This window comes from Musa acuminata, chromosome BXJ3-3, assembly GCF_036884655.1.
Source record: "Musa acuminata AAA Group cultivar baxijiao chromosome BXJ3-3, Cavendish_Baxijiao_AAA, whole genome shotgun sequence".
NCBI lineage: Eukaryota > Viridiplantae > Streptophyta > Magnoliopsida > Zingiberales > Musaceae > Musa > Musa acuminata.
In genome coordinates this window covers 32,543,023-32,566,674 of record NC_088351.1, presented here as the reverse complement: position 1 = coordinate 32,566,674, position 23,652 = coordinate 32,543,023, and the positions used below count along the sequence as shown (strand labels likewise).

At 36.0% G+C, this 23,652-nt stretch overlaps 2 protein-coding genes across 15 annotated transcripts in view; both read right to left on the bottom strand.

Moving 5' to 3' along the window:
* Nucleotides 1-3,336: 3,336 nt before the first annotated feature.
* Nucleotides 3,337-14,924, bottom strand: LOC135633974 (uncharacterized). 6 transcript variants are annotated; one of them, XR_010495201.1, is made up of 11 exons: nucleotides 14,672-14,919; nucleotides 13,176-13,247; nucleotides 12,643-12,767; nucleotides 12,358-12,518; nucleotides 11,868-11,937; nucleotides 10,952-11,006; nucleotides 9,259-9,342; nucleotides 8,514-8,552; nucleotides 7,584-7,630; nucleotides 6,048-6,148; nucleotides 3,337-3,755 (listed from the first exon to the last, which is right to left on the bottom strand). XR_010495201.1 is itself a non-coding variant. In XM_065144047.1 (10 exons), the coding sequence occupies exons 1-10, from the start codon at nucleotides 14,798-14,800 to the stop codon at nucleotides 6,814-6,816; spliced, it is 888 nt and encodes a 295-aa protein (XP_065000119.1). In that variant the 5' UTR covers nucleotides 14,801-14,917; the 3' UTR covers nucleotides 6,593-6,813. The 6 variants fall into 6 exon arrangements, 3 of the variants coding, with proteins under 3 accessions (XP_065000120.1, XP_065000119.1, XP_065000121.1); XR_010495200.1 differs by lacking the exon at nucleotides 3,337-3,755 and adding an exon at nucleotides 4,996-5,616; XR_010495202.1 differs by lacking the exons at nucleotides 3,337-3,755; nucleotides 9,259-9,342 and adding an exon at nucleotides 4,996-5,616.
* Nucleotides 13,201-23,652, bottom strand: part of LOC135633972 (beta-glucosidase 4-like) — a 25,411-nt gene continuing 14,959 nt past the window's right edge. Inside the window, exons 10-17 of one of the 9 annotated variants that reach the window (XR_010495194.1) lie at nucleotides 21,036-21,070; nucleotides 20,761-20,863; nucleotides 20,075-20,183; nucleotides 16,983-17,445; nucleotides 16,690-16,887; nucleotides 15,937-16,026; nucleotides 13,717-13,842; nucleotides 13,201-13,247 (exon numbers count right to left, since the gene is read on the bottom strand). Coding sequence is in view for 3 of the 9 variants with exons in the window: in XM_065144042.1 (XP_065000114.1) it covers nucleotides 17,241-17,445; nucleotides 20,075-20,183; nucleotides 20,761-20,863; nucleotides 21,036-21,070 (452 nt within the window). In the remaining 6 variants the exon portion in view is untranslated. The other 8 variants (XR_010495195.1, XR_010495198.1, XR_010495199.1 and 5 more) reach the window with 8 other exon arrangements.

The following is a 23,652-nucleotide window of genomic DNA, read 5'->3' as shown; positions in this document are numbered from 1 at the left end:
GGATTAGAAATTGGCCTCGCATTTCGAGTGATAACTTAATATTTTTGAATTGCTTCGATATCGAATAATCATGTATAATAATGGTGATCAGTTTAATTCAAAGGTGATGTCAAACTATTTGACCATGTATGGTATAGTTGACTTAGACCCATGCAATTCAAATAGTTCAACTTATAGTTGACTTACACCCTTCTTTCTTCACCACTCGACCACCTATTATTCTTTGTTCCTTCTCAAATACTAAGATGACGTTTGTATGAGAAAAGATGAGAAACTCCAAAAGCATAATGTTGTGGTACACTGTCAAGTCCACCCTGTTAAACTTCGTTTCATGTGAACCTCCATGATCTTTGCCATCCTATCTCTCTTTTGATTGGCCATACTTCGAAACTTCATCGTATTGTGATCCTAAGATTTCAAGCAACAAAGGTTGTCCCAAGAACATATGCAACTATATCACCTAAGGCGGAAAAACCTATATATCTCTCTATTAATGCAAGATTTGGCTGCCTGTTCTGTATGGCGAAGCCGACTAAGGACCTTTTATACATTATATCTCGAGAAATAAAAAATATATTTTACATAAAATTAGCAAAAAACTTTGTTATATCTCGAGAGCTCCCATTTATAAGGAGAAGAGTCGATCGTGTGTAATTTAGATAGATGTCACTTAAATCGAATCCATTCCTAAAACTTTAAAAGATCGTGACATTATGAATTCGATAGTACGATCGATATTACAAATGTTAATCAAGTACTCGACATGTTGATCGTTTACGTGTTTTCATTTTAGGCAAATTGATCCCCCTATAAGCTCCACTATTTCATCATGGTCTACATGCTGGATGAGCAATCAATATAATGTCCATATTTGTTCTTTAAGTCTTAGATTAACATTTTATCATCGATTCGCCCATTTAAAATTTTTGTATATGAATGAAAACAATGTAACAATGTCCCAAAACATCTTAAATAATTTGTATTTGCGGTTGTTAACTTGATATTGCATGGAATAAATAAATGACAAGTATATGAAAAATGAATAAGCTACATATTAGTCCTATGTTACTAAAGTCACTAAAGACTCCAAAAGTAGGTAACATATATTTAAGTTTAGCATGTAATACTAAAATAATCAAGTATTTCTATAGTATTTAAGTTTAACATAGATTAACCATTTCTTGTAGAAATAATCTCAAGTACGAGCGTTATTTTTTATTGTAAATCATGATCTTAAAATTGTTAATGAAAGATAAATGACGAAGACTAGATTCAAACCTAATATCTTATCATAAAAAATGTCTTGATAGATGCAAGATAAACTTCTACAACACAGTGGCATGTTACTCTCAAGTTGATTCTTCCAAAACTCGTTCGTGAGGTATGGAAGACCATGAAAGCTTTGTGTAAGGCATGCATGTCGGCTGTGGTGGTCCTCAGACCTCATGCAAACAATCTCATCAATAATACTTGAAGAAACGGAAAGAAGCACCAACAACAACAGCACGAGACAAATGAGAGAGAAGGAGATCATACCAACAAGGAAGAATTGGATCATACCAACTAGCGAGTCTTAAGCGTCAACATGAAGACCTAATTCATCGTTCGCAATTAATATACCGAGAAGGATCATATCATGAATTCTCAGTAGAGGACGTAAGCAAAATCATGTTGATTTCCATTAGAGTTCATCTCGTGCATTGACTTGTGTCTGTGCATGAGTCCCTCGAGCTGCACCAAAAGCAAAGTGGGTCTCGATGCATTGTTGAGTAGAAGAAGCCAATTTAGTGACGTCGGTGACTTCGGCGCGTGCATGGTATCAGCATCAGAGATGTCAGTGGGGAGGGGGAGGAGATGTAGAAGCGTGCACGATTGCCATGGGAGATTAGCTAGGGTTTCACAGGTCGCCATTATTGACTGCTGTAGAGATACATGCTATGGTCCCCCCCGCCGAGGCTCATCTCTTTCTCTCTCTCTCTCTCTCTCTCTCTCTCTGACAACAATGTTATCAGAGAGAGAGAGAGAGAGAGAGTTTTTATGGCACGATTCAAAATCTTCTTTAGTCAGAAGTGGGTTTACTTAGAATCTTCGAAGCATGTAAACTCTGAAATGGAAGTACAAACGTTTGATTTATATCTCTATCGAACTTACTGTAATTATGGCTTCCAAAAGTTCCCAAAAATGTCCAAAATCTAACAGGAGCCGACTACTACATTATTCTTTTTACAGATAAATGTTCTTTTGGATGATGATGAACACTTTTTCACATGAATCTAAACAATCAGGCTTCAACAAGGTGGAAATAAGGTATACTCTTGACATAGGAACATGACATGTAGTCCGTCATATCCATCCGATCATACGAAAGATAGAATATTAATCTTAGGAGGCTAATAACATGGTGCCGACAAGGATATTGAAACGATGCTATGATCAGGATGAGCCGCTATCCTATAACCGTAGCTCGATGGTTCGATATTCGACCTCATGACTTGTTGATCATCGGAATTTACCTTAGCGTCAATCGAATAATTACCTTTTACCTTATAGTGCATTATATGGATATTCTCTTACGATCAAATCCTCTTAGTTTTCTGTCAGCATCGGAGAAATCTTTCTCACGTAGAGCCCTAATGAAGCTTATGTAGGATCTTTGCCTAAACTCCTAACTTTTTTCTTGAGACAAATTTGGAAAGCGAATCGTGTTTGACTCTTTATATATCGGACAACCAAAATCTAATTTAACAACTACGATGCTAAGTTTTTTATATTATATATGATGAGTCTAATCCAAATCTAGCCTAACCACATCTCTCAAACTCCTAAACATCACAATAGAAACAAGTCCAACATGTCAACATAAATCTGCTAAAATGATAAAACAATGATGCAGTGATAGGAGATAACTATTTGAGCTGTCATGTGAGAAGTTGTGACATAAAGGACGCTTCACTATCCTTTGTACTCCATGGTTTCGTCTTAGATTTGGCACATAGTGACCATGGTCACACCAATCAACTGTACTAATACTGTGATTATTTCTAGTAATTATTCAAAACTGTTAACACAATATCTCTCTCTAGAGAGAGAGAGAGAGAGAGAGAGAGAGAGATTTAGTTGTGAGTTGAATCTACTACCCAATGAAAGTTTACACTGTTCATCATCAAATGCAAATCCGGTTTTGTACCAACTAAAGCATATATTAAGAAGTCCACTAAAACATCATTAGCCGATCTAATTAATGCGTATACTCCAAATTGATAACCTAAATGTAGTGAGCAGTCCAAGTTATGCTAATTATTGATGTTTGGAGTTACTCTAAATATAAGGCAGCCCTCAAAACCACTACTATAAAGATGATCATTCATTAGTTATCATTCTCAGCAAGCATATGGAACAGTTGCCGATCCATAGCTAGATTGTACTATGTGGTTTAATTTCTCTAGACTATCGTTGGTTAGAAATGCTACCATCACCATCACTACCTACAAAACTTTGTCATAGATATGAGACTGAACTTAAGGAAACTGTGGCCGTCGCAGGAAGAAAGATATTTGATTTGTTCGGTGAGAGGTAGCATCAACATTGTTCTTGTGATCTCCACAATTTGGGCGGTTGTAGGCCCTCATTTCATCTCACCTACCTCTGATGCACATTGTGTTTCTTCTGCTCTCACTGTTGCTAAGGTGGTGCTTCATCTTGTTCTTTGCTTGTGATAGCAGATAAAGGCGTCTTCTTTTCCTCCTTTTTCGCCTCTAATAAAAATGAAACATATATTTAAGCATGATGAATGATCAACAGGAAAGACTATCTATCTTTGCTTTTTGTATTTTGATTCATAATGCAACTATGTGGATGCCAAAGTTATTTATGATCCTTCGATGACACCAAGCATTCTTTTTCTTCTTATGCTCTGTAGATATCATGTAGATGTTGTTTTCATGTTACAAGTGGATCAATCAATTCAATCACGACCTTGTCTATCTACATACATCTATCAATTGTGTGTGTGACTTGCAACTTTCTCCATCATCTTTGATCATTGGATCATGAATCGAAGATCTTGAGAAAAAAATGCCCCTTTTGTATCTCTTTTGCATTGATCTCAAGATCACCAACTCATGATTCAACCACCATGAGTCGAGAGGAGCAAGTTAAAAATAGATGGAGTTAGACTTATATCTGAAACACTGAAAGCTTGATCTTAATAACTCGATCGATCATGGAGGTTCACAACTAAATATTAGCTCCAGTAAACATGATCACAATTAGGAAAAAGCTATACATGTAAATTAAAAGCTCATGATAGCTGAATGGGAATCACTGCACAAAGTCGTATTTGGCTATAATTGCTAGACATGTAAATCAAATCAAATTCTTTTTTAAACTCTAATAAATAGAAAGAGATGAATCAAAGAGAAAAGTTGCCAAGTCTTAATATGGATCACATAAACATCAAGTTGCACTACAACATGAATTTTTTTGTCTTATGCTCCTACCCTTGATGTTAGTCATCAACTCCTCCCTTGACGACACAGTCAAGCTCTACAACAATTAATTGTCATGTCTTCTGGACTCATCAAAAATTCGATGGCCAACCAAGAAATGAAAGAGCAACCTACATTGATACCTATCATCAATAAATTCGAACCTATCTCCGCAAAAGTAGGTTCTCGACAGAAAATTTAATCCATATGTTAACCTATATGCATCAAGCTTCGTGATACGCACGGAACTAGGACTGTCATGTCCGTTCCGATGTCAATTACAAATTAATTGCTAAACGATACGATCATATCATATTGATGGAAAAAAAATAAGTTCTTGCACATTCTCGATCATTCTAAGAACCTGGCCGTGTTCAAGCCATCGAGAGAATGTGAAAAAAGCTTATGTTGACTGCTATAGTTAACAGTAATGAGTTTACAAACTAATCATTGAATACACAACTTTCATGCATCATCTAAACTACAAGTAGAATTACATGCAAAGAAATCAATGTAAGACGTAAAACCATCATTAAATCTCAGTTCATAGTTCAGCATCCTCTTAGCAGAGCATGAGAAATATTTGTTGCCCTAATTGCATGACCAGAAGAGAAGGGCTGTCTTTCAATGCATATGCATTGTGTACGTTAACACATAGCAATGCACTTCTATTATAGTGCACGGATGTGTGTGAAGCAACGCCATTACAGCTTCTGCAACTGCCGCAACCTCACACTTGGGAAGAAGACTGAGACGAGTAGGAGTCGCTGAAGCATTCATTTCATGCGGTGGTACTTCGTCTGCATTACTACGTACGGTGAGGTGGTGCCGCTGTTGACAGCCCGGTGGTCGACGGAGGCAACAACCAGCGGTGGAGTGGGTGGAGCCGCCGCCCACGGTGTAAATGGCGGAAGAGAGATGGGGGGAGCGATCACATGGGCCAGTGGATCCAATAAATCCCGACATGGGCGATCTTGACGTTGACCGAGGGTTTGACCGTTGAATGTTGACCGAGCTTGACGGGGCATCCGTTTTGTCGTGTGCTCGGTTCCGTGGCTACCAGGGCGTGTGCGGATCGGATCCAGGTGGATTCCATCTAAGATCCGAGTCCGAGAAGGTCACGTGGAATCTGTTTGATGCCATGCATGAATTTGAAGTAGCATTTAAACTAGCATGTCTAATTTCAATGTTGCACACATTTAAGTATAACTACTATTAAGTTGAATGTTCAATTCGATTATTTGGAAGTGGAATTATAAAAAAATATTGTAGAGATTATTTGTTTGTTCTTCTTTTTTTGTTTAACAGGGCTCGACCATCTGAAGTAAATATGCATGAAGTAGATTTTTCATGGGCTATTTGTGGCATCTTCAGATTAAAAACTATTTAAAAAATAATTAAATTATTATCATATAAAAAATTAAATTTATTGACGAACTTTAACTTAGTGGTCATGAAAGGATATTTGAGAGTTTTAATTGATAATCATAATCCAAATTCACCCCCAAATAAAAAAAAAGAAAAAGAAAAAAAAGAGGGAAAGGGTTAAGAGAGTGTTACCCGATCACAGTGGATGAAGAGGCGAAAGAAAATGAATCTGTATGTTGTAGAGCGTGAAGGAGGCCTCCAACAGGCCAAAATGTCAGATGTCCTCAGTGTAACTGCCAGAATAGAATGAATGTGAAGTATATATACACTGTTGAAGGAAGGAAAAGAAAAAAGAATTATTTGGTAAAACTATTTTCCAAAAAAAAAAACATACGTTTCACTCCAAAGAGTTAGAAAGTCTCTTTTTGGACACTAATAACACAGCAGTCTTTTTTGGAAGCTATTCCAAGAAATGGCAGTATTTTTTGGATCCATTGCAAAGTGTATAAAAGGAATCATGCATCTCCTTCTAAGTTTAATTGTATGTTGAACTCTTAAGATAGATCATAAGTGTTACAGAGAATAGATTTGCAAAACACAATATCCAGGAACACCCTCGCTGTGCTGAAGTATGATATTGAAAGTTCAGGAGGAAGTAATTTGAAAGAGATTTCTAGAACCTCCAGGATGCAGCACTGTCCTTAACATAACAATATGATCCATCAGAGAAATTGCAATGAGAGAAACAATGATTGAATACACATGGGCTGATTGAAAGCTACAAATGAGGCAGACTGCCATAGGTGGCTTATGAATCGAAGAGGAGATACGAGATTCGCTTCTCGTTATGTGGATTGCATGACCAATTCACATTTGTGAATGCAATTCTCAGGCTATAGCTTCAGTGGTGTCAATGAATTGTCATCCCAAAAAGCAAAAAGCAAAAAGCAAAAGTCAGTCATGTTGACTCGTTCTCGGACAGCTTTCTCTTAAGATCTTTTAGAGCATCGACTATTTCTGGGCCTAGGTTGTGTTGAAGCAATTTCCCTTGAACAGATGTTGACCTGCCAATATGAGATGTATAAGGACACAACACCCACCAATCTACAGTTACTAGAACTGGCTAGCAATAATGAAGCTAACAAGCAGCATTTAGTTGCATTCGCATGACAGAGAATGTCATAGAAGTTTGAGGTTTTAGTCTGCACATGAACAGTTTCTACATTTCTCCAGTACTATAGAAGGAATTAAAGTACACTATATCTGATGATAATTGATATAGTAGACTCATGGCACAAGCTGACTAGAATAGATGATTGTGTTGAAGCACTTAAGATACACATTGATGTAATCGATAAGTGTGTAAGTCATATTTACTAGTCTTTGTTGTAAGGTGGCTGACAGGATGATACTTAGTCAAAGATCAGGAAGATTTGGCAAACCTCACCAAGTAACAAAAGATTTTACCCAATGACCAAAGTTGTACCATAGTTACTCGTGCAGAAGGCACATACTTGCACCAACAATTGCAATGAAAGGGGTTAAGAACCCATTGGCAAGTGGATCGGAAAAGGAGAAACACAGGAAAGGATAATTCAATTATATCAGCAGTATGACTACTTCTGTTTCCATAAACCCAGTTGCATATGTTCTGGTAGAAAGATGAAGGTACAAACAAGCATGAACAAACAATAAAACAAAGGAGCAAAGAGTTTGCAAAAATCAGACCTATGTTCATTCAGTATTTGCTCGAACTCCCTTTGTGAAGCCTTTATCTGTAAAATGGTTAAAAATAGATATTTAGCAAGAAAAAAGACCAACAAGGAGATGTTATAGCATTTAAAGAAATGGAATCGGTTTATTTGCTTCAAATATGATCAATGAAGCAAACACTACTGCATGATAATTGTGGAATCATCCACATTTCTCATAACAAAAAGAAAAAAAAAAGTCATGTAGTGTGCAGCTTGTGGAATAATCCACATCAAGTGTGCTACTAAAGTCAAACCAGTTGATCAATGGTAACACCAGAACAATTACATTCAAAAAAGCATAAAAACGTCAGGCATCTCTCTGCCTCCTTACCATGCACCCTTTACAAACACATACTGGTTTGAGACAATTTAATGTTATTCCATCTCTAAAGAAGTATGACCAAATATATGAACTAGTTTATAATCTGCTGCAAAGCATACATCTGTAATTATTGATCATTTCCAATTATCACAACCTGATGGAATAACTGAACTGTTAACTTGTTGATCCTGAGGCCTGAACCACTTGCCCAAAATGTTATATGCTCATCAGACTAAGTCCTTACCCACTTCGGAGGTAGGACTAAGTTGGGGTGTTATACGTATTCTTGTTGATGGCAAGAGATAAGAAAGTGACGTATAACCAAGGAAGTTTAAGGGGATTGCACTGATGTATGTCCCACGATTTATATGCCATGTTTCAGAAGCACCTGACCTTTTTTAAGCATTACTCCCTAGATAAACCAAAAAACTTTCTTCCTTAAAAGACCACCATCACCAATCAAAAACTTGATTAACGATGTGCAAACTGCACTGGTATGAAAGTTAGAAGGAAAAGTAAATTTAACAATTCAAGGAATTATTCAGGATGGATATAAGTGAAAAGAAAGTCAACATCCCTCACCTCTGACACCAATGCTTTGCAGCTCCAAACAAAAGCACCCTAGACAATGTATTACAGAAGTAAACATACATAATATGTAAAGAAACAGGATGAGACAACAGTCAATAAACATAAGGTGGTGATGGAAAATTCAAGTTCTTCATAAAAAAATATTAATTCTAAACTACAGCTTTTACAGAATGAAATCTAAAACAAGTGATTCTCAAATTGATCTGAGAAAATGTGCATACAGACAAGTCCACCAAGAAATTGTAGGCATTTAATCTTTAGAGGGTAAATGAAGAAATAATATTGCGACCAGATTAAAGTGACCAAGGATCCCCTTGGTTCAGTATTATAAAAGACATGGAATTCTCAATATCACTTTATACAGAAACTTAGCCAGGAGTCCAAAATCAGTATGTTTTCAATATAACAGATAATGAAAAGATGCAATTAACTTTTAGAAGGAAAGATGCAATTAACCTACATATCTTACTGCAATAAGAAAATAACCAATCCCATAACTACCATTAGGATTCAACTGCTGGTTGGCCCTCTCCTTTCCTAAACTAGAAACCAATGCAGATAGAGACCCAATTACTCTATAACAATTGTCAAACTGAATATCAGAACTATGAGTGACCATGTAAATTAATCATATTAATGTGGAAAGGACAACATTAAGATTTAAGACCTAAAAAAACTTAAAGCCAATCAAGCTGGTAAGTCTACAAAATCATTAATTAATTAGTAAAGTGCATACTGCCCCATGAGCTGCTTGCTGTTGGCATACATCAGATGTCACAACCCAGACTTTTGGGCAGCCATCAACCTTCAAAGCAACAACCTGCATGGACTAGTGAATGGTTGGCTGCTGTGTCAAATTCAATTGAGCGCAAGTAGGTTAGATCACAAGGGCCAGAACTCACAAGAGTAAGAAGGAAGAGATAAAGAAAAGGCCTATCTTGGGAGGACAAATCTTAAAGAAAGTACAGACAACATATAGATGTTTAGACCATACAGCGTAACAATTGGGTGCTGAAGATAGACCAAGTATGTTTTTAGCTATCCTCCATTTAGCAATACATTATGATATTTACAGCCTACTGAAACCTAGCACAATGACCATCTAGAATTGTTTCTGTTCATACTAAACTGCTTGATAATACCCTAATTGCACGTACAGGATACAAGAAATTGGCATAATAATACAACTTAGGCATGGTACTATACAATAAAGTATATGGAATTGAGATTAGAGTGTCAGCTAACAATTGAATCAGGCAGGGCTTTGGTCAGGGGCAAGTTCCTTGTGAGAACCTGAAATCAAGCCTATGATCTTACAATGGGAAGCAAGTATGAATCTGAACTGTCCAATGTTTAAGCACAGCCATGGTGAGGCAAATCACGAGGGATCCGCACTTGGTGACAACCATTGCCTCTTCTATTTCAAGAGAACAAAAGAGGCAAGCAGCTGAAGTGAAGAGGGGGAAAGTTGCAGACAAGTTTAACCCTAAGATCCACTGGCCAGATAGATAAAAAAGAATGAACTAAATCATTTGAAAAGGGATGGGGCATGCCTGGTTCACACTCAGATAGGTAAATACCATCCAAAATATTTCGGTCTATATGAAATTAGGAGCCATGGTGCATACTGCTTACTAGATACTCTTCATTAATGTTCTGCTCATATATGGCATATCACATTTGTGCATATTTGTTTTTTTTATAAATTTATCCTAATAAATGATATTTATTTAATCAACATATTGATATTTGTGCTTCTTCTGAATTCTTGTATTTCCTATATTCATACTCATTATGATTTTTTTTCAAATCACCGATCAAAATCAACAATTGGAAAATGCATTGGTGATTGGACTAATTGTTTGGTTTGTGGCTGATTATTATACCTGTGCAATCACTGAAGAAACTATAAGAAAATAAAAATTCAACAAGCTCTATATAATGATTTATGGAAAGTCAATAACACAATGTGCTTTTCTTAGAAGTTGAGTCGAATCACATCAAGGCATGACAACTCTATAGTCGTTTGATATTAGGGGTGACGAGTCATAACTAGCCTCACGAAGCTTTCCAAGACATTGGTATAAGTAAAGGACTTTTGCAAAAGGTACGGTATGATTAACTTATTTATGGTTAATCTATATTTGATCTGATTGTATATATAATTAAATGGCCTATAATTCTTTTGTGATACCTGACCACAGAAAATGAGCTATCAGTAATAAATAAGCCTAATTAGTTGCTTATTTAGTTCTTTTTCAAAAGACAAGTTGCTTGTGAATTGCATATTAAAACTCTTATGTAAAGTATGTTGTAAAGAAACAATAATTTCTTAGCAACCTTTATGTGCCTTCCTTTTAGTATTCATCCTAACATGTGCAGGACATGCAGATACAAAATTAAACTTCACCACTGAACAAATTGCATACCTCCTTTTCAATCCAAGCATCAGCACATGTGTCACTTGAGAATATTACATCAATCCTGCTTACAAAAGCACAATAAGTCATATAAAGCTAAAAGTATAACCGTTATTTGAAGACAAAATTAAATATATCAAAATGCATGATTTTCAATTCTATCCACTGTAAGCAAGAAGATCAGTACATAGGCACCCAATAAACCTACAGACCTGCTTTTAACCATATTATACTAAAATAAGTAACTTTAGAAACTTCTAGGTGAGTTCAGTAGATCAATATTCAGGAAGTTAGTAGGAATAGAAGGAATCTTTCACATGTATACATCAATAAATCATTTAAGAGATTAAGCGCTACCTAGGCAAGGAAATTTGGAGAACTATATCATCACAATAAAATGTAGAATGTCATGGTAGACGGAAACACCAGTATTCATAGCATGCTATTCAAGCTCCCTCCCTCTATAGCTTGCTCAAGCAATGCAAGTTAACAAAGAAATGATGGCAAAAGGGCATAAAAAAAATAAAAACTAAATACTGACCGATATCAGTTCATCGAACCATTAAACACCTACAATAAAAAGTAGGTATCAACATGTATTAGTGCTTCATCGAACCATTAAACATTGGTTGGTATATGCCAATGTGACCAATATTTCAAACCTTTCTATATCCCAATTATTGTCATTAAGGTTACATCTACAATGTAATTAGAAGATGCAAGATTGTCACAAATTTCTTGAGCAAGATCTAAGTCGTGGCTAATCCACTAGGTAAGATAATATCAACAAAGTAAAGAAGTTTTTCATATAGTTAATCCTCCAAAGTGTTCAAAGGTATATATAGGATTTCTGTAATATGTCGATTAGAAACAAAAATTCTTACCAGAAAAGAATGCATAACATTGAATTATTCAACAACCTTACCCTGCAAAACTTTCCTTATGAGTTGGAAGTCCAGACGTCATTGCATCAAACACCACGACAACCTTTACTTCTGTATTGCTTGAAAGTGCAACACCGTAAGATGTAAAAATAATGTCACAAATTTTAGATTAAGTTTTAATGATACAATATAAGTAACAACATAAAATTTCAATTTGTAACAGCATTGGGTATAGCCAATCTTCAAACAGAATCATTGACTTTATTATCTAAGCTCAATAGAATTGGTTCTAACCAGAATCTCCAATACTCAATTATCATTTCCTAAGTTTATTCTTGAAGCAGAAGGCTCTTTTCTAACAAGTTCATTGTGCATACTATTTTTAGTCTAACATATCATCAACAAAAGCAAGCGTCCACAAGCATTGCGCAAGGAGTAATAGGAATGTAAAAGAATTGCATAGTGATTTCAAGGTATATACAGTTTGTAGAAAGAAATAATGCAACAATCTACAACTAGAAAAGAACAAACCTTTTATTACACTAAAAGCTATCAGCTCATCAATCAGCTTCTGGCGAGCAATATCTAGTCTTCCCTTCATGAAATGTTTCTTCAGCTTTGCCCAATAGCCACATACATTGTATCCATCCACAAGAAGAACCGGAACAGAAGTGTCCAAGCCCTGGTTTGTACTAGACAAGGAAAATATATATATGTGACTCAAAATGAGGACTTCTGACTAACACTTCAATGTCAGCCCAGAAGAAAGAAGTTGCATCAATGAACTTTGTTCAAATAAGTAAAATGAGTACTGACTAGTATAGGTTTGTAGTTGGGTCTTTATATAGCTCTGTGTCTTGTGGAAGCTCTTCTTTAACAACCTTCTTTTTCCGATAGCTAGTGGCCGGCCTAGGGGTACTTGATTTATGACTTTGAAGATCCTAGTCCAACATAAGAGATAAAAAAATTGCTTGACAATTGTCAACGGTCATCTTGGCAAACTCAAATATCATTGATTTATGGAATGGCAAATTTCAGTTTTCATGTGTCACATTAATTAACATACGGCACCCTGCAGTAGATTACACCCTGCCCATGGAATAATTCAATGTTCCAAATGCAGTCCATGTAGAACTGTGGATTAACATATATATGTATACGTATACGTATACATATACATATACACACACACACACACACACATATATATATATATATATATATATATATATATATATGAACACTCAACTAAGGCAGACTTAACAGGTCATTGCATTGGTGCAGATGCAGAAGCAACCACCCTTGATTATGGGCATTTTACATAAATGAAGAGAAAGATAATGCAATACCTTCCATAACCTTAAAATTTGTAAGTTTTGCTTTACATTGGATGTGATCCTTGGAGGAGCTTGATCAGGGTTCTAGAAGCAGAAATACTGGTGTCAATTTTTAGAAGAAAAAGTTCAAATCCATATACAAGATATGACTTTCAATGTCTTGGAAGTAACTGTTTCCAAAAATACCATAAATTATTCAAAATAGCAGCAGGTAAAAGTCAAAACATCACAATTTCACTAAATATGCTGAACGCAACTGCTGCCCTCATTTGTATTCAATATATGAATGAATCTTCAAACTAAATCCTAGGGAGGCATCATAAGTGTGGATTTATAAGTGTTAATTAATGGTAGTATGCAAATTTTATAGAATTAAGATTTTCAAAACAAATTCGGCAACACAAAGTGTAGAATAGTAAGGTAACATGTTCAGATGTACATTATAATATAAGGATAAAAAAATAAGCAATGAAAATGTAACTAAGAAAGCATTTTACATGGAAATCTTATTTTTTATAAGGGGATTTGGAAATATATAGGAGGCACTTGTCACCTCTCACAATTGCCTCATCACATGATCATGTCACTTCACCACTGATCCTGGCTCAAGTATTGATTTACTTCAAATTGGCATGCTTGGCCGTTTTGCATTCCTAACAGAACCTATCAGAAATGTTGCCTAAAAATAATGGCAGAAGTCAATTAAAGATGCTAAAAATTATCAGAAAACCAATGTGAATAACCATACAACAGGAGGTTGAACCCATAAATTTGATGCTAGTAGGATTGTCCTCCATAATCCACACCTTGGAGTTAAGACAACATATGAAAGACTAGAGACTTATTAGACCCACAACCTTGCATTTCTATCAATTTCTAGTGGTGGTATTCCATTATAGTCCAACTTTGAGCAGTAGCAAATAACAAAACTTTACATACATGATAGATAGATCACAAATCTATATCTTCCAATTGACATAGACATTTCCAGAACATCTAAAGATAGGAATGTATCGAATAAAAATGGTCGTTATTGCATATCTCTACACCACCTTTCTAAATTGATCTGGCAGATAAATATAATTCAACATAACATGAGTGTCACATACACGGCATCTCTTTTGTTTGTCAACGGTTCTAGTCAATTCAACAATCTAAATTTAAGGAGAAAAAGAACAGTATGATTATTTTCTTGACATCATTTCTAGAGAGAAAAAACATGACAGGAACTGAATTTTGTCGACACATTTTCTTCCCGTTCCAGTTTAGAAATGCATGCCTATATTTCCAATGCCAGAAACACAAACAATCGACATAAAACAACAAGGATTCAACCTTTGACCATATACAGCAACCATTCCGCGAAGCCACACATGAACAACTTTGGGCCAAGCCCTAGCTTATCTGGGCAAGGGCAGCACCAAATAGCAACGACGAAATTGACCCATTCCAGTTCCTATAACTGAATGGCCAACATAAAGTGTGGGAAGAGAGGAAGAGACATTGACCTTATGGTTGTTACTCTTGGGTTGGGATTTCTTGCAGCTAGCCATGATGACATGGGGAGAAGAGGGGGAGGAACAGCAGGGCGACAAGACGGCGGCCCTCAGTCTCATCTCACGGCCTGCTCCTCGCATCCTCACTCATCTCTTCCCTCCTCTCCCCCTTCCCCTTCCTTGCAGAGCTCCATTCCTAAGACTCGCGTTTTTCTGATCCCTTCTTTTGCGTGCTGTACATCCACGCAAAATTATACTCTTTGCTACCCTTTCTTCGATTACCGGCACATTTACTTGCGCGTCGTCACCCGTTGACGTGGGTCCCGCTGGGGCCCAAACTCTTCAGCCACAATCATCCATCACACCATGATGGACAGGCTTTTTGCTTTTATTATTTGGCCAAAAGATATTACCGATCCGAGTCATCGGTTCCGATATTTGGTTTATAATATTTTGTAAAACCCTATAACTATCTTTCAATTTGATTGTTCTTTGAAGTATAATTATTTGAAACCTACTGAGAATATATATATATATATATATATATATATATATATATATATATGTGTGTGTGTGTGTGTGTGTGTGTGTGTTCAACTATATGTGTTTTGACAAAGGTGACAAAAACACACCATAAATCTTATGCATGAGACATTAGACCAATCTATGGTATGATGATAATTCGATTTATAAGGTACAATGTACTAAGGATATTTTAATAATGATAACAAATATAAAATGTACAAAAACTCAAAAAGAGAGGGTTTTGATGGGAATTACCCAATATCTTAATACCAGACATATTATATCCAAATCTATAAGCACAAAATATGTTATTTTCAAATTTTGAAAGGTTAGATATGTAAAAAAAAATGTGACTATAATTTATAGAATCTTACAAATTACAATCCCTTACTATTGATAATCCCTTCAAAATAATAAAAATATTATTTTATTATTTATAATCATAATATTATCATTTTTAGTTCATCTCACTCTTTACCCATACCATCAACGACGCTCACTATCAAGGAGAAAGAAAAAGAGGAGAAGGAAGAAGAAAAATTATATATATATATATATATATATATAAAGGACAATTTAGAAATATTAAAAAAAGTTTAAAAAATAAAATTATAAATAATAAAAAGAACTATATATAGTAATCTTCTCATCTATATTAATTGATATTGCGCTCGCCCAAATAAATGGGAAGAAAGACGAGGGTAGACGATTTGAGGTGAGGAAGTAGTGGAGTGTTATGGATTGCAACGAACCACGTCGCTTTGGATGTCACTGCAAGATGAGGCAGATTGGAGTCCAAAAGAAGTACTGAGAACATTTGCGGCTGTCGATCACACCAATACCTGCACAAATCACAACCGCTACTTTTAGCATAAGAAAAATATCAGACTGGACTGGATAATGATCCAATTCAACACAATCAATTCATGAATAAGAAATTTCATTTGCATCATTTGATATTAAAAGCTTTAAATTAAATGGTTCTCCTAAAAGCCCCAAAAAATGCTCTGAATATTTACTTTATTATTAGAATAATGATGACCAAAAGAATAGCAAGAATATGGTAGGTACTTATTTAATTTTTTTAAAGCTCAAACTAGCTATGGCTAACTAAATATTTAGTTTTTTGAATGGATATTAAATGAGAAGTATGCCCATGGCATTTATATATATATAGCTGATATATTACTATATTATTTTTTTTATAAACAGATAAAAATCAACGTCAAACAAACTATAGACATAGGGCATAATACTCCACATGAGAGTGGTTTTAGCAAATACTCCACATGAAAAGAAATGAAACTATTATAATTTTATGATGTCACGTACGAGAGATTACTTTAGTGACTATATTTCTTTCCTTCAGATTGAGATTTCTGGTAACCCACTAAAATCTGTCTTTGATGAAAAAACACTACCTTAAGTAGCTAAAAAAAGATGGCATAAAAATAACGCAACATGCAACCAATTACAATAAATCAGAGCTTAAAAAGAAGCTACACCTTGTTAGAATTCAGGAAAAATAAAGGGTAATATAGCAGAGAAAAAGTATTCTTTTGAGAAGCCATTGGAGGAGTGTAGTGCATCTCAACTCAGAATAGTTCCTAAGCCTTCTACCATGCCCTCATTTCGAAGTTTCCAAGGATCCTTTAGAATGACCACTAAATGCACAGAAATTAGCAGCACAAGCCACCATCTATCTATAAGTCACAGAAAACTGCATTAATGACTTAAACATTGGAAGTAAAGAGAAGGCGAGTGAAACACGCCAGGGTAACAAATTTTTATATATTACATGCATCTGGGGAAGATAGTTGACCAAGAGGAAGTGGGTTATAGATCTTTTTAACATACGAGCTTCTAGTCTTGTGATGAATGTTTAGGTCGTAAGAGTCCACCCACCACTGGACATTTAGCCTCAGCCTCATTATCAAACTTCTTTTACACAAGTGATTTTGGTTGGATTTAAAAGTATCCATGTAAGCCAAAGAGCAAAACTAGATGGGACGGTATGCGCATGAAGGCAGACATGAGAATGCACCTTAGCTTCATATCAGGCTTGATTGACCTGCTTGCCAACATCTTCCTCACTAGACTTCAAGAAGTGTGAAAACCATAGGGCTGATGATTTTGGATACCTAGCAAGACCATTTTTATAGTCAACATAAACCAGCCCAAACCTTTTAGTATATCCTTGGGCCCACTCAAAATTGTCCAAGAATGACCATGCAAAGTATCCACGTACATCGGCTCCATCCCTGTTCCAAACACAGCAAATAAGACTATTATATTTGTTTATTCAATCGAAAGGTAACTTTATATATATTATGATGTCATGTCCTAGGAGTCCGCTACAGAAAGAAATTAGAGGCATGCATAACAATGACAAATTCTCACTTCACAAAACAAAAGAAAATTTCTGATAACTCGTACTAGAGCGAGTTCCTACATCGTCACAAATTCACATTTACAGAAGACAACACATGTATCTAGAAATGATGTTATGGAGCAGAAGCTATCCCTTCACAGAATCCTATGATGGTCTGATTGTCCAGTTTGCCCATCAATTTTTGGTCAAGGTGTAGTGGGGGATATTTTTCACAAAGAAGTGATAGGTGAATGCCAACAGTTATTCCACATGAACTTCAAAAAATTTTTAGATCAGTAGTGTAAGTTTGTTAAATCAGATAGAATATCTAAATTTGCAACACTATGGCCATTTTTCTATCCTTGACTAACTTTGAGAGATGTCTGGTTGACGAGTCAGAACTTTTGGCCCATGCGTTTGTTCTGCTTGCATTTTCAGCTCAATTTAACCGAGTCTTTCAGTCTGCCTTCTCTACAAAGCTCCAAATTTTCACTTTACTTTTTCCTAATGAATAACTGGCAAAAACACACTTTCTTAGCTCATGAGAGCTACCACCTTTTCAAGCTTGTGCACTTGCCCACATGTTGCTGGACAGAGCAGCCAACTCAACACCAGAGGGATGTGGTACAGACACATTTTCCAGTCATCAGCTAGACTGTTACCTTCTTTCCTTGTCCATAGCACATAATTGTCCTCCCATGACTGATTCAATTCAATCTATATCATTAATAACACAACAAGGCTATACCATTAGCATTATGCACACACCCAGCCAAACCTACTGGCTGACCAATTTAATTGAATTCTCTTCCCTTAAAGGAGTTGCATTCACCGGGTAAAGCCACAGTCAAGTGCTAGTCTTCCAAACAAAGGCACATAAGGGTTGGACAATGCCTCAAGGTCTGCGTGTGGCTCTTTGGAGGTGCAGAAGAGACAGAAAGCCAAGGATTGTTTTATTTTTTTCCCTTATTAACCTAAATGATCTGATCAGTATAATACTCCACATGTCACCTATTAGTCTATGTACAGGACTTGATTGTGGCTTCACCATATAATCCTTTCCCACTATCCTAGGCAACCATCTACTTCTGGAGGAACTTCTGCTACTAGTTCATGATGAGATCCTTCACGATTTGGGCTAAATAATAGGCACCCCAGCTATGAATTCAACAAAAGCTACAAGAAGGGGTAATAGCAGAAGAGCACAAAGAAAAGATATGTGCAAAGCATCTATAATTATTTTTGGTCAAAACACCTATAGGATTTAATTGAAGAAAATACAAATATTCACTTCAAATACATACACATATATTAACAGAAAGAAGGATGCAGATATACAGATTTACCAATAGGATGCCCCTATGCATTCAAAGTTTTATGATCTCATTATTTGTGGCTTTCTATCTTTTTATGAATTGTACAGAACTACAAATTACCAAGAATATGCTATTATAACTTACAAGGCATTGTTGCTTGAAGACGAGAAATAATCTGACTACACCTATGATGCCAACCTTCAAACATACTTTTGTCCCAGATTTACTTAATCTTAACAATTGCCTACCATAATAACCTGCTAGAATACCTAGAAAGAGAGCACTTAACCAGGATACTGGGATGACGTAAGTTTTGAATGAAAACATTTGTTTCAATTCGGAGGTGGTAAGCATCCAAATAAATTATTTACATCCACATGCTAAGGAATTTGACAGTGACCTTCTAGGTGTTTTGTATTTCAAAATCCTAATCATGGAAGTTCCAGAAAGAATTTCAGACTTAGAGATCGAGCATATAGCTCACGGATGGTCTCAGTTCATCTTGCATTTTTTTTTCAATTATTCTGCTTTTCTTCCATTTTGGTTTGTTACAAATTTCTCCTTCCATCAAGCCTGCATTCAAGAACCTTTTTAACTTTTTTGTAAAGATTTGTTAATTCACAAACAATTATTTAACTGAGGTAGTCTTTATCCCTCTGCCAAATAGACTTCTTTTTATTGTTCTGACATGTTACATAAGAAAATATTAACAAAAAAATGGCCTTTTTGTAACAATAAATAGACGTTAAAGACCACATTAATTTACTAAATATTGCACCACATGTAATGCATCTTAGCAGCATGTAAATCACCAATTAACTGGAACTCACACCTTAGCAGCATATAAAGTCGATGATTCATGTTAATGCATTTGTAGTTACAGGCACTTCATTGGAATTTGGTTTTACATTTTGCTTCATTTTGGTGGTTAAAAATAGAAAGTTTATTTTCTCAGGAAAAGCTTGAGTGAAAAAATATCATTAAGATGAAAATTGCATTATACAATGTGTGCTTGATGCATGCAAAGCAGATTGCGTATATGAGTTTTTCCAAATAAAAATGATTCAGATTAGTGTCTAAAGGCAGTTGTACACATAAGCAAGGGCAGAAACGCAACTCGGATATCATGTATCTACAGTACAAAACATGTGCAGTGAAATTCGATAAGACACACATGAACGAGATGTAACCACTATAATTTACCTGATTGCTTGTGCAACAGCTGCAAGGTAACTCTTAAAGTATTCCACTCTCAGTTTATCATCTAGGACCTCCTCAAGAATTGCTGTTTCGGATTCTTCTTGATCCATGCCTGTCAATTAGTGAAAGAAATTGATTAATTGTATACAACACTATGAGAAAAGCAGACTTATTTGGAACTTCTTAACAAGATGCAACAGCATGGCTGATTATAAATCCCAATTTTACATGATAGTTCAGAAGAAAATGTTAAAGAGAACAAAATAGCAGTCTTCACTTCAAAGTAATAATTTTCTAGAAGCTTTTGTAAGTTCAAATAATCATAACTGTAACAGTAACAAAACTTATTAAAGTCTATGAACTGATTGAAACTTGAAATTTGAAACTATATTTAATTTATCAGAATCTAACAGAGTGGAATACTTTCCTATTCTTTTGCTCCTTATAAGCTGCCAAGTAGGTTTTTTGTTGGCCTTCATTGATTAGACTAAAGGATTACACATATTTAATTTTTTTAGGGTCCATGAATATTTTCCGAAAAGAGCAACATACGATGCAATCTGCATGAAATTCTTAGAGCCATGCAGAATATGACTAGAATGTGTCTTATGAGTAGGCGGAACAGTAATAAGTCTTTATATTCACACATTTAAATTTCAAAAATGCACAAGGAATAAATGAAGAGTTACCATTCTCAGTAACATAAATTGGAGGATTGTGGTAATTGATTGCTATGTAGTTAAGAACCTTCCGGATGCCCCAAGGAACTACATAAAGCCAGTCTGATGCAGCCTGCAATATGCTATGTTAGCCCAAACAAAATTGGTCACATTTATAGCAAAGAGATTATCCTAAAGGAAAATATTTATCTCACTTGTAATATTTCACAAAACCAGTGAAACTAGAGTCTTTCAAGCGGAATACATATGAGTGTCTCTAACTTTCTATATGAGAGAGTTCTTACCCTTTCACCAATCGCCTCCCCGCATTGCCATTTCTCTGTTTCACAAAAAAAAGAAAAAAAGGAAAATAATGATGTTAATATTTTTCCTATGATAAAGGTTATAATATGTAGTTGTAAATGATGATGTTAAAATACTTGGAAACCATGATTGCTCCTAAAAGGAATCCTTTGATTGTTTATGATGCTAACAAATTCAACATAAATTAAGGATTGGCATGGCCTAAATCTCACAGAAGCAGGTCTGATGTTCTGGTAATCCCAGCTCTTAATGTCACTCACTTAGATCGTCTTAATGTTACATGGATGCCTTCTTCAATAATGAATAACATTAAGACACAACTCTTAGAGTATTAGGGATTTTTTCTCAGTAGAAAGGAACTAACTCTAGTGTTACACAACTTATAACTTGAGACAAGGTGATTAGACCAAAATCTGAAAGGGGCTTAAAAATTCATGATCTAAATATTACTAAATATGCTTTATTAGTACAAAGGACAACTCTCTACCTTAATCAAATAAAGTAATCTAAATTAACATTGTTTTAGCCATAGTTTACAATCTCGTACCAGAGTAACAACATTTTATCGGTTAAAAATTCAAATTAAATAAGAATCAATAGAAATTATAGTCTATAAGGATCAAAATTAAAAATTCTTATCTTTTCAAATCCATCAAAGAACTCATGGTCCTCCGTCAAAGATCGTTGCTTCCATCAATTAGAGAGATCACCATACTGTTGTTGCATATATTGGTGTTGTTCTGTATCATGCTGTTGCTCAGAGAAGGATGACCAACTATCACCATACTGTTGTTGCCCATATGATTCTTCATAATACGATGGCTGTGAATACGATGAGTCTCTTTCTGTGTCTATATCATGTATGCTCTGTCGCATTTGTTCATATTCATCCACTGCCTTCCCCTTCCCCTTCTCCTTTCCCTTCCGCGCATAAACTTAACCAGTACCTTGTCGAGTTCCATGATCTAAATCTTGAGTGGCATGTGTAAAATATTGCTCCTCAGTCCATTCACCACCCTCAAGTTGTGCAGACAAGACCAACGATTGCCCGGTATCACCGCCATCATCTGTTGAGGCTGTTAGGATCAAGAGCACTAAGAGGGGGGGGTGAATTAGTGCAGCGGAAATCTTATAATAATTTAAAAACAAAAAGCTGCGTTCGTTCAAAAACAATTATGATGCAAAAGCAAATTCTCAGTTTGTATCTAAGTGCAGTTTGCGTCTAAGCGCAGATTGCGTCTAAGCGCAGTTTTGCGTCTAAGCGCAATTTTGCGTCTAAGCTCAGATTTACGTCTAAATGCAGATTTACGTCTAAACGCAGATTTACGTCTAAACGCAGTTTTACGTCTAAACGCAGTTTTACGTTTAAACGCAGTTTTACGTCTAAACGCAGATTTACGTCTAAACGCAGTTTTACGTCTAAACGCAGTTTTACGTCTAAACGCAGATTTACGTCTAAACGCAGTTTTACGTCTAGACGCAGATTTACGTCTAAACTTTGAAACTCGTTTGTATATTCGCAGAAGGTAGTATGCAGTTGAAATCAAGACGTAAACGTAAACTGAAATCTGATGATTGAGCGAAGAAAGCCGATTTACGTCCGAATGCAGTTTTACGTCTAAATGTTGAAACTCGTTCGTAAAATCGTAGAGGACAGATTGCAGTTATTAATAGGATTAAAATGTAAGCGTAAACTGCAAGGAAGCTCGTTCGTAAAAGCGCGGAAAACAGTTCTGCAGAATCAAACGTAAACGTAAACTGTAATGTATGAAAATACGAGTTTACGTCTGAATCCAGATTTGGAAGAACAGCACTTAGAACTTGTTCGTGAAAGCGCAGAGAGCAGTAGTGATGAGGGAGGTTTGCAGTAATGATAAAGTGCTCGAAATTAAACGCAAACCAGAGATTTAGAGTGGTTCGGTCAGCCTTGACCTACTCCACTTTTGGCTTCCTCCACCGATGAGGTTGCCGACGTCAACTAGCTGCCTTCCTTCAATGGGCGAAGGCCAAACTTCCCTCTTACAGTTTCTCTCCTTTTGACAGGCTTAGGAGACAACCTTTACAGACCTTTCTCTCCTCACTTTACAGTTGAAAACTTGAAGAACAGAAGGAGGAGACTCAAGGCTTTACAACACTTTTGAGCTCTTTAGAATCACAGAAAAGATCACAATTTCGGTATAGGTCTGTATCTTTTCAGTGCTGAATGGGTGGGGTATTTATAGGCCCCAACCCAATTCAAAATTCGAGCTCAAAACGATCAAATCGATCAAATCCCAGAATTCTGGGATCAGGCGGTTGCACCTCTCGACTGGAGAGGTGGCACCGCCTGGCAGAGCTCGAAGACTGAGCTCTGCCGATTGCTTCTTCTCTGCCAGAGCTCGAAGACTGAGCTCGATGGTTGCATCACCTGGCAGAGCTCGAAGACTGAGCTTGGTGGTTGCATCACCTGGCAGAGCTCGAAATCTGAGCTCGGTGGTTGCATCACTTGGCAGAGCTCCAAACTGAGCTCAAGCTGATGCACCATTCTGCCATAGCTCGAAGACTGAGCTTGGTGAATTCATCACCTGGCAAAGCTCGAGACTGAGCTCAGGCTGATGC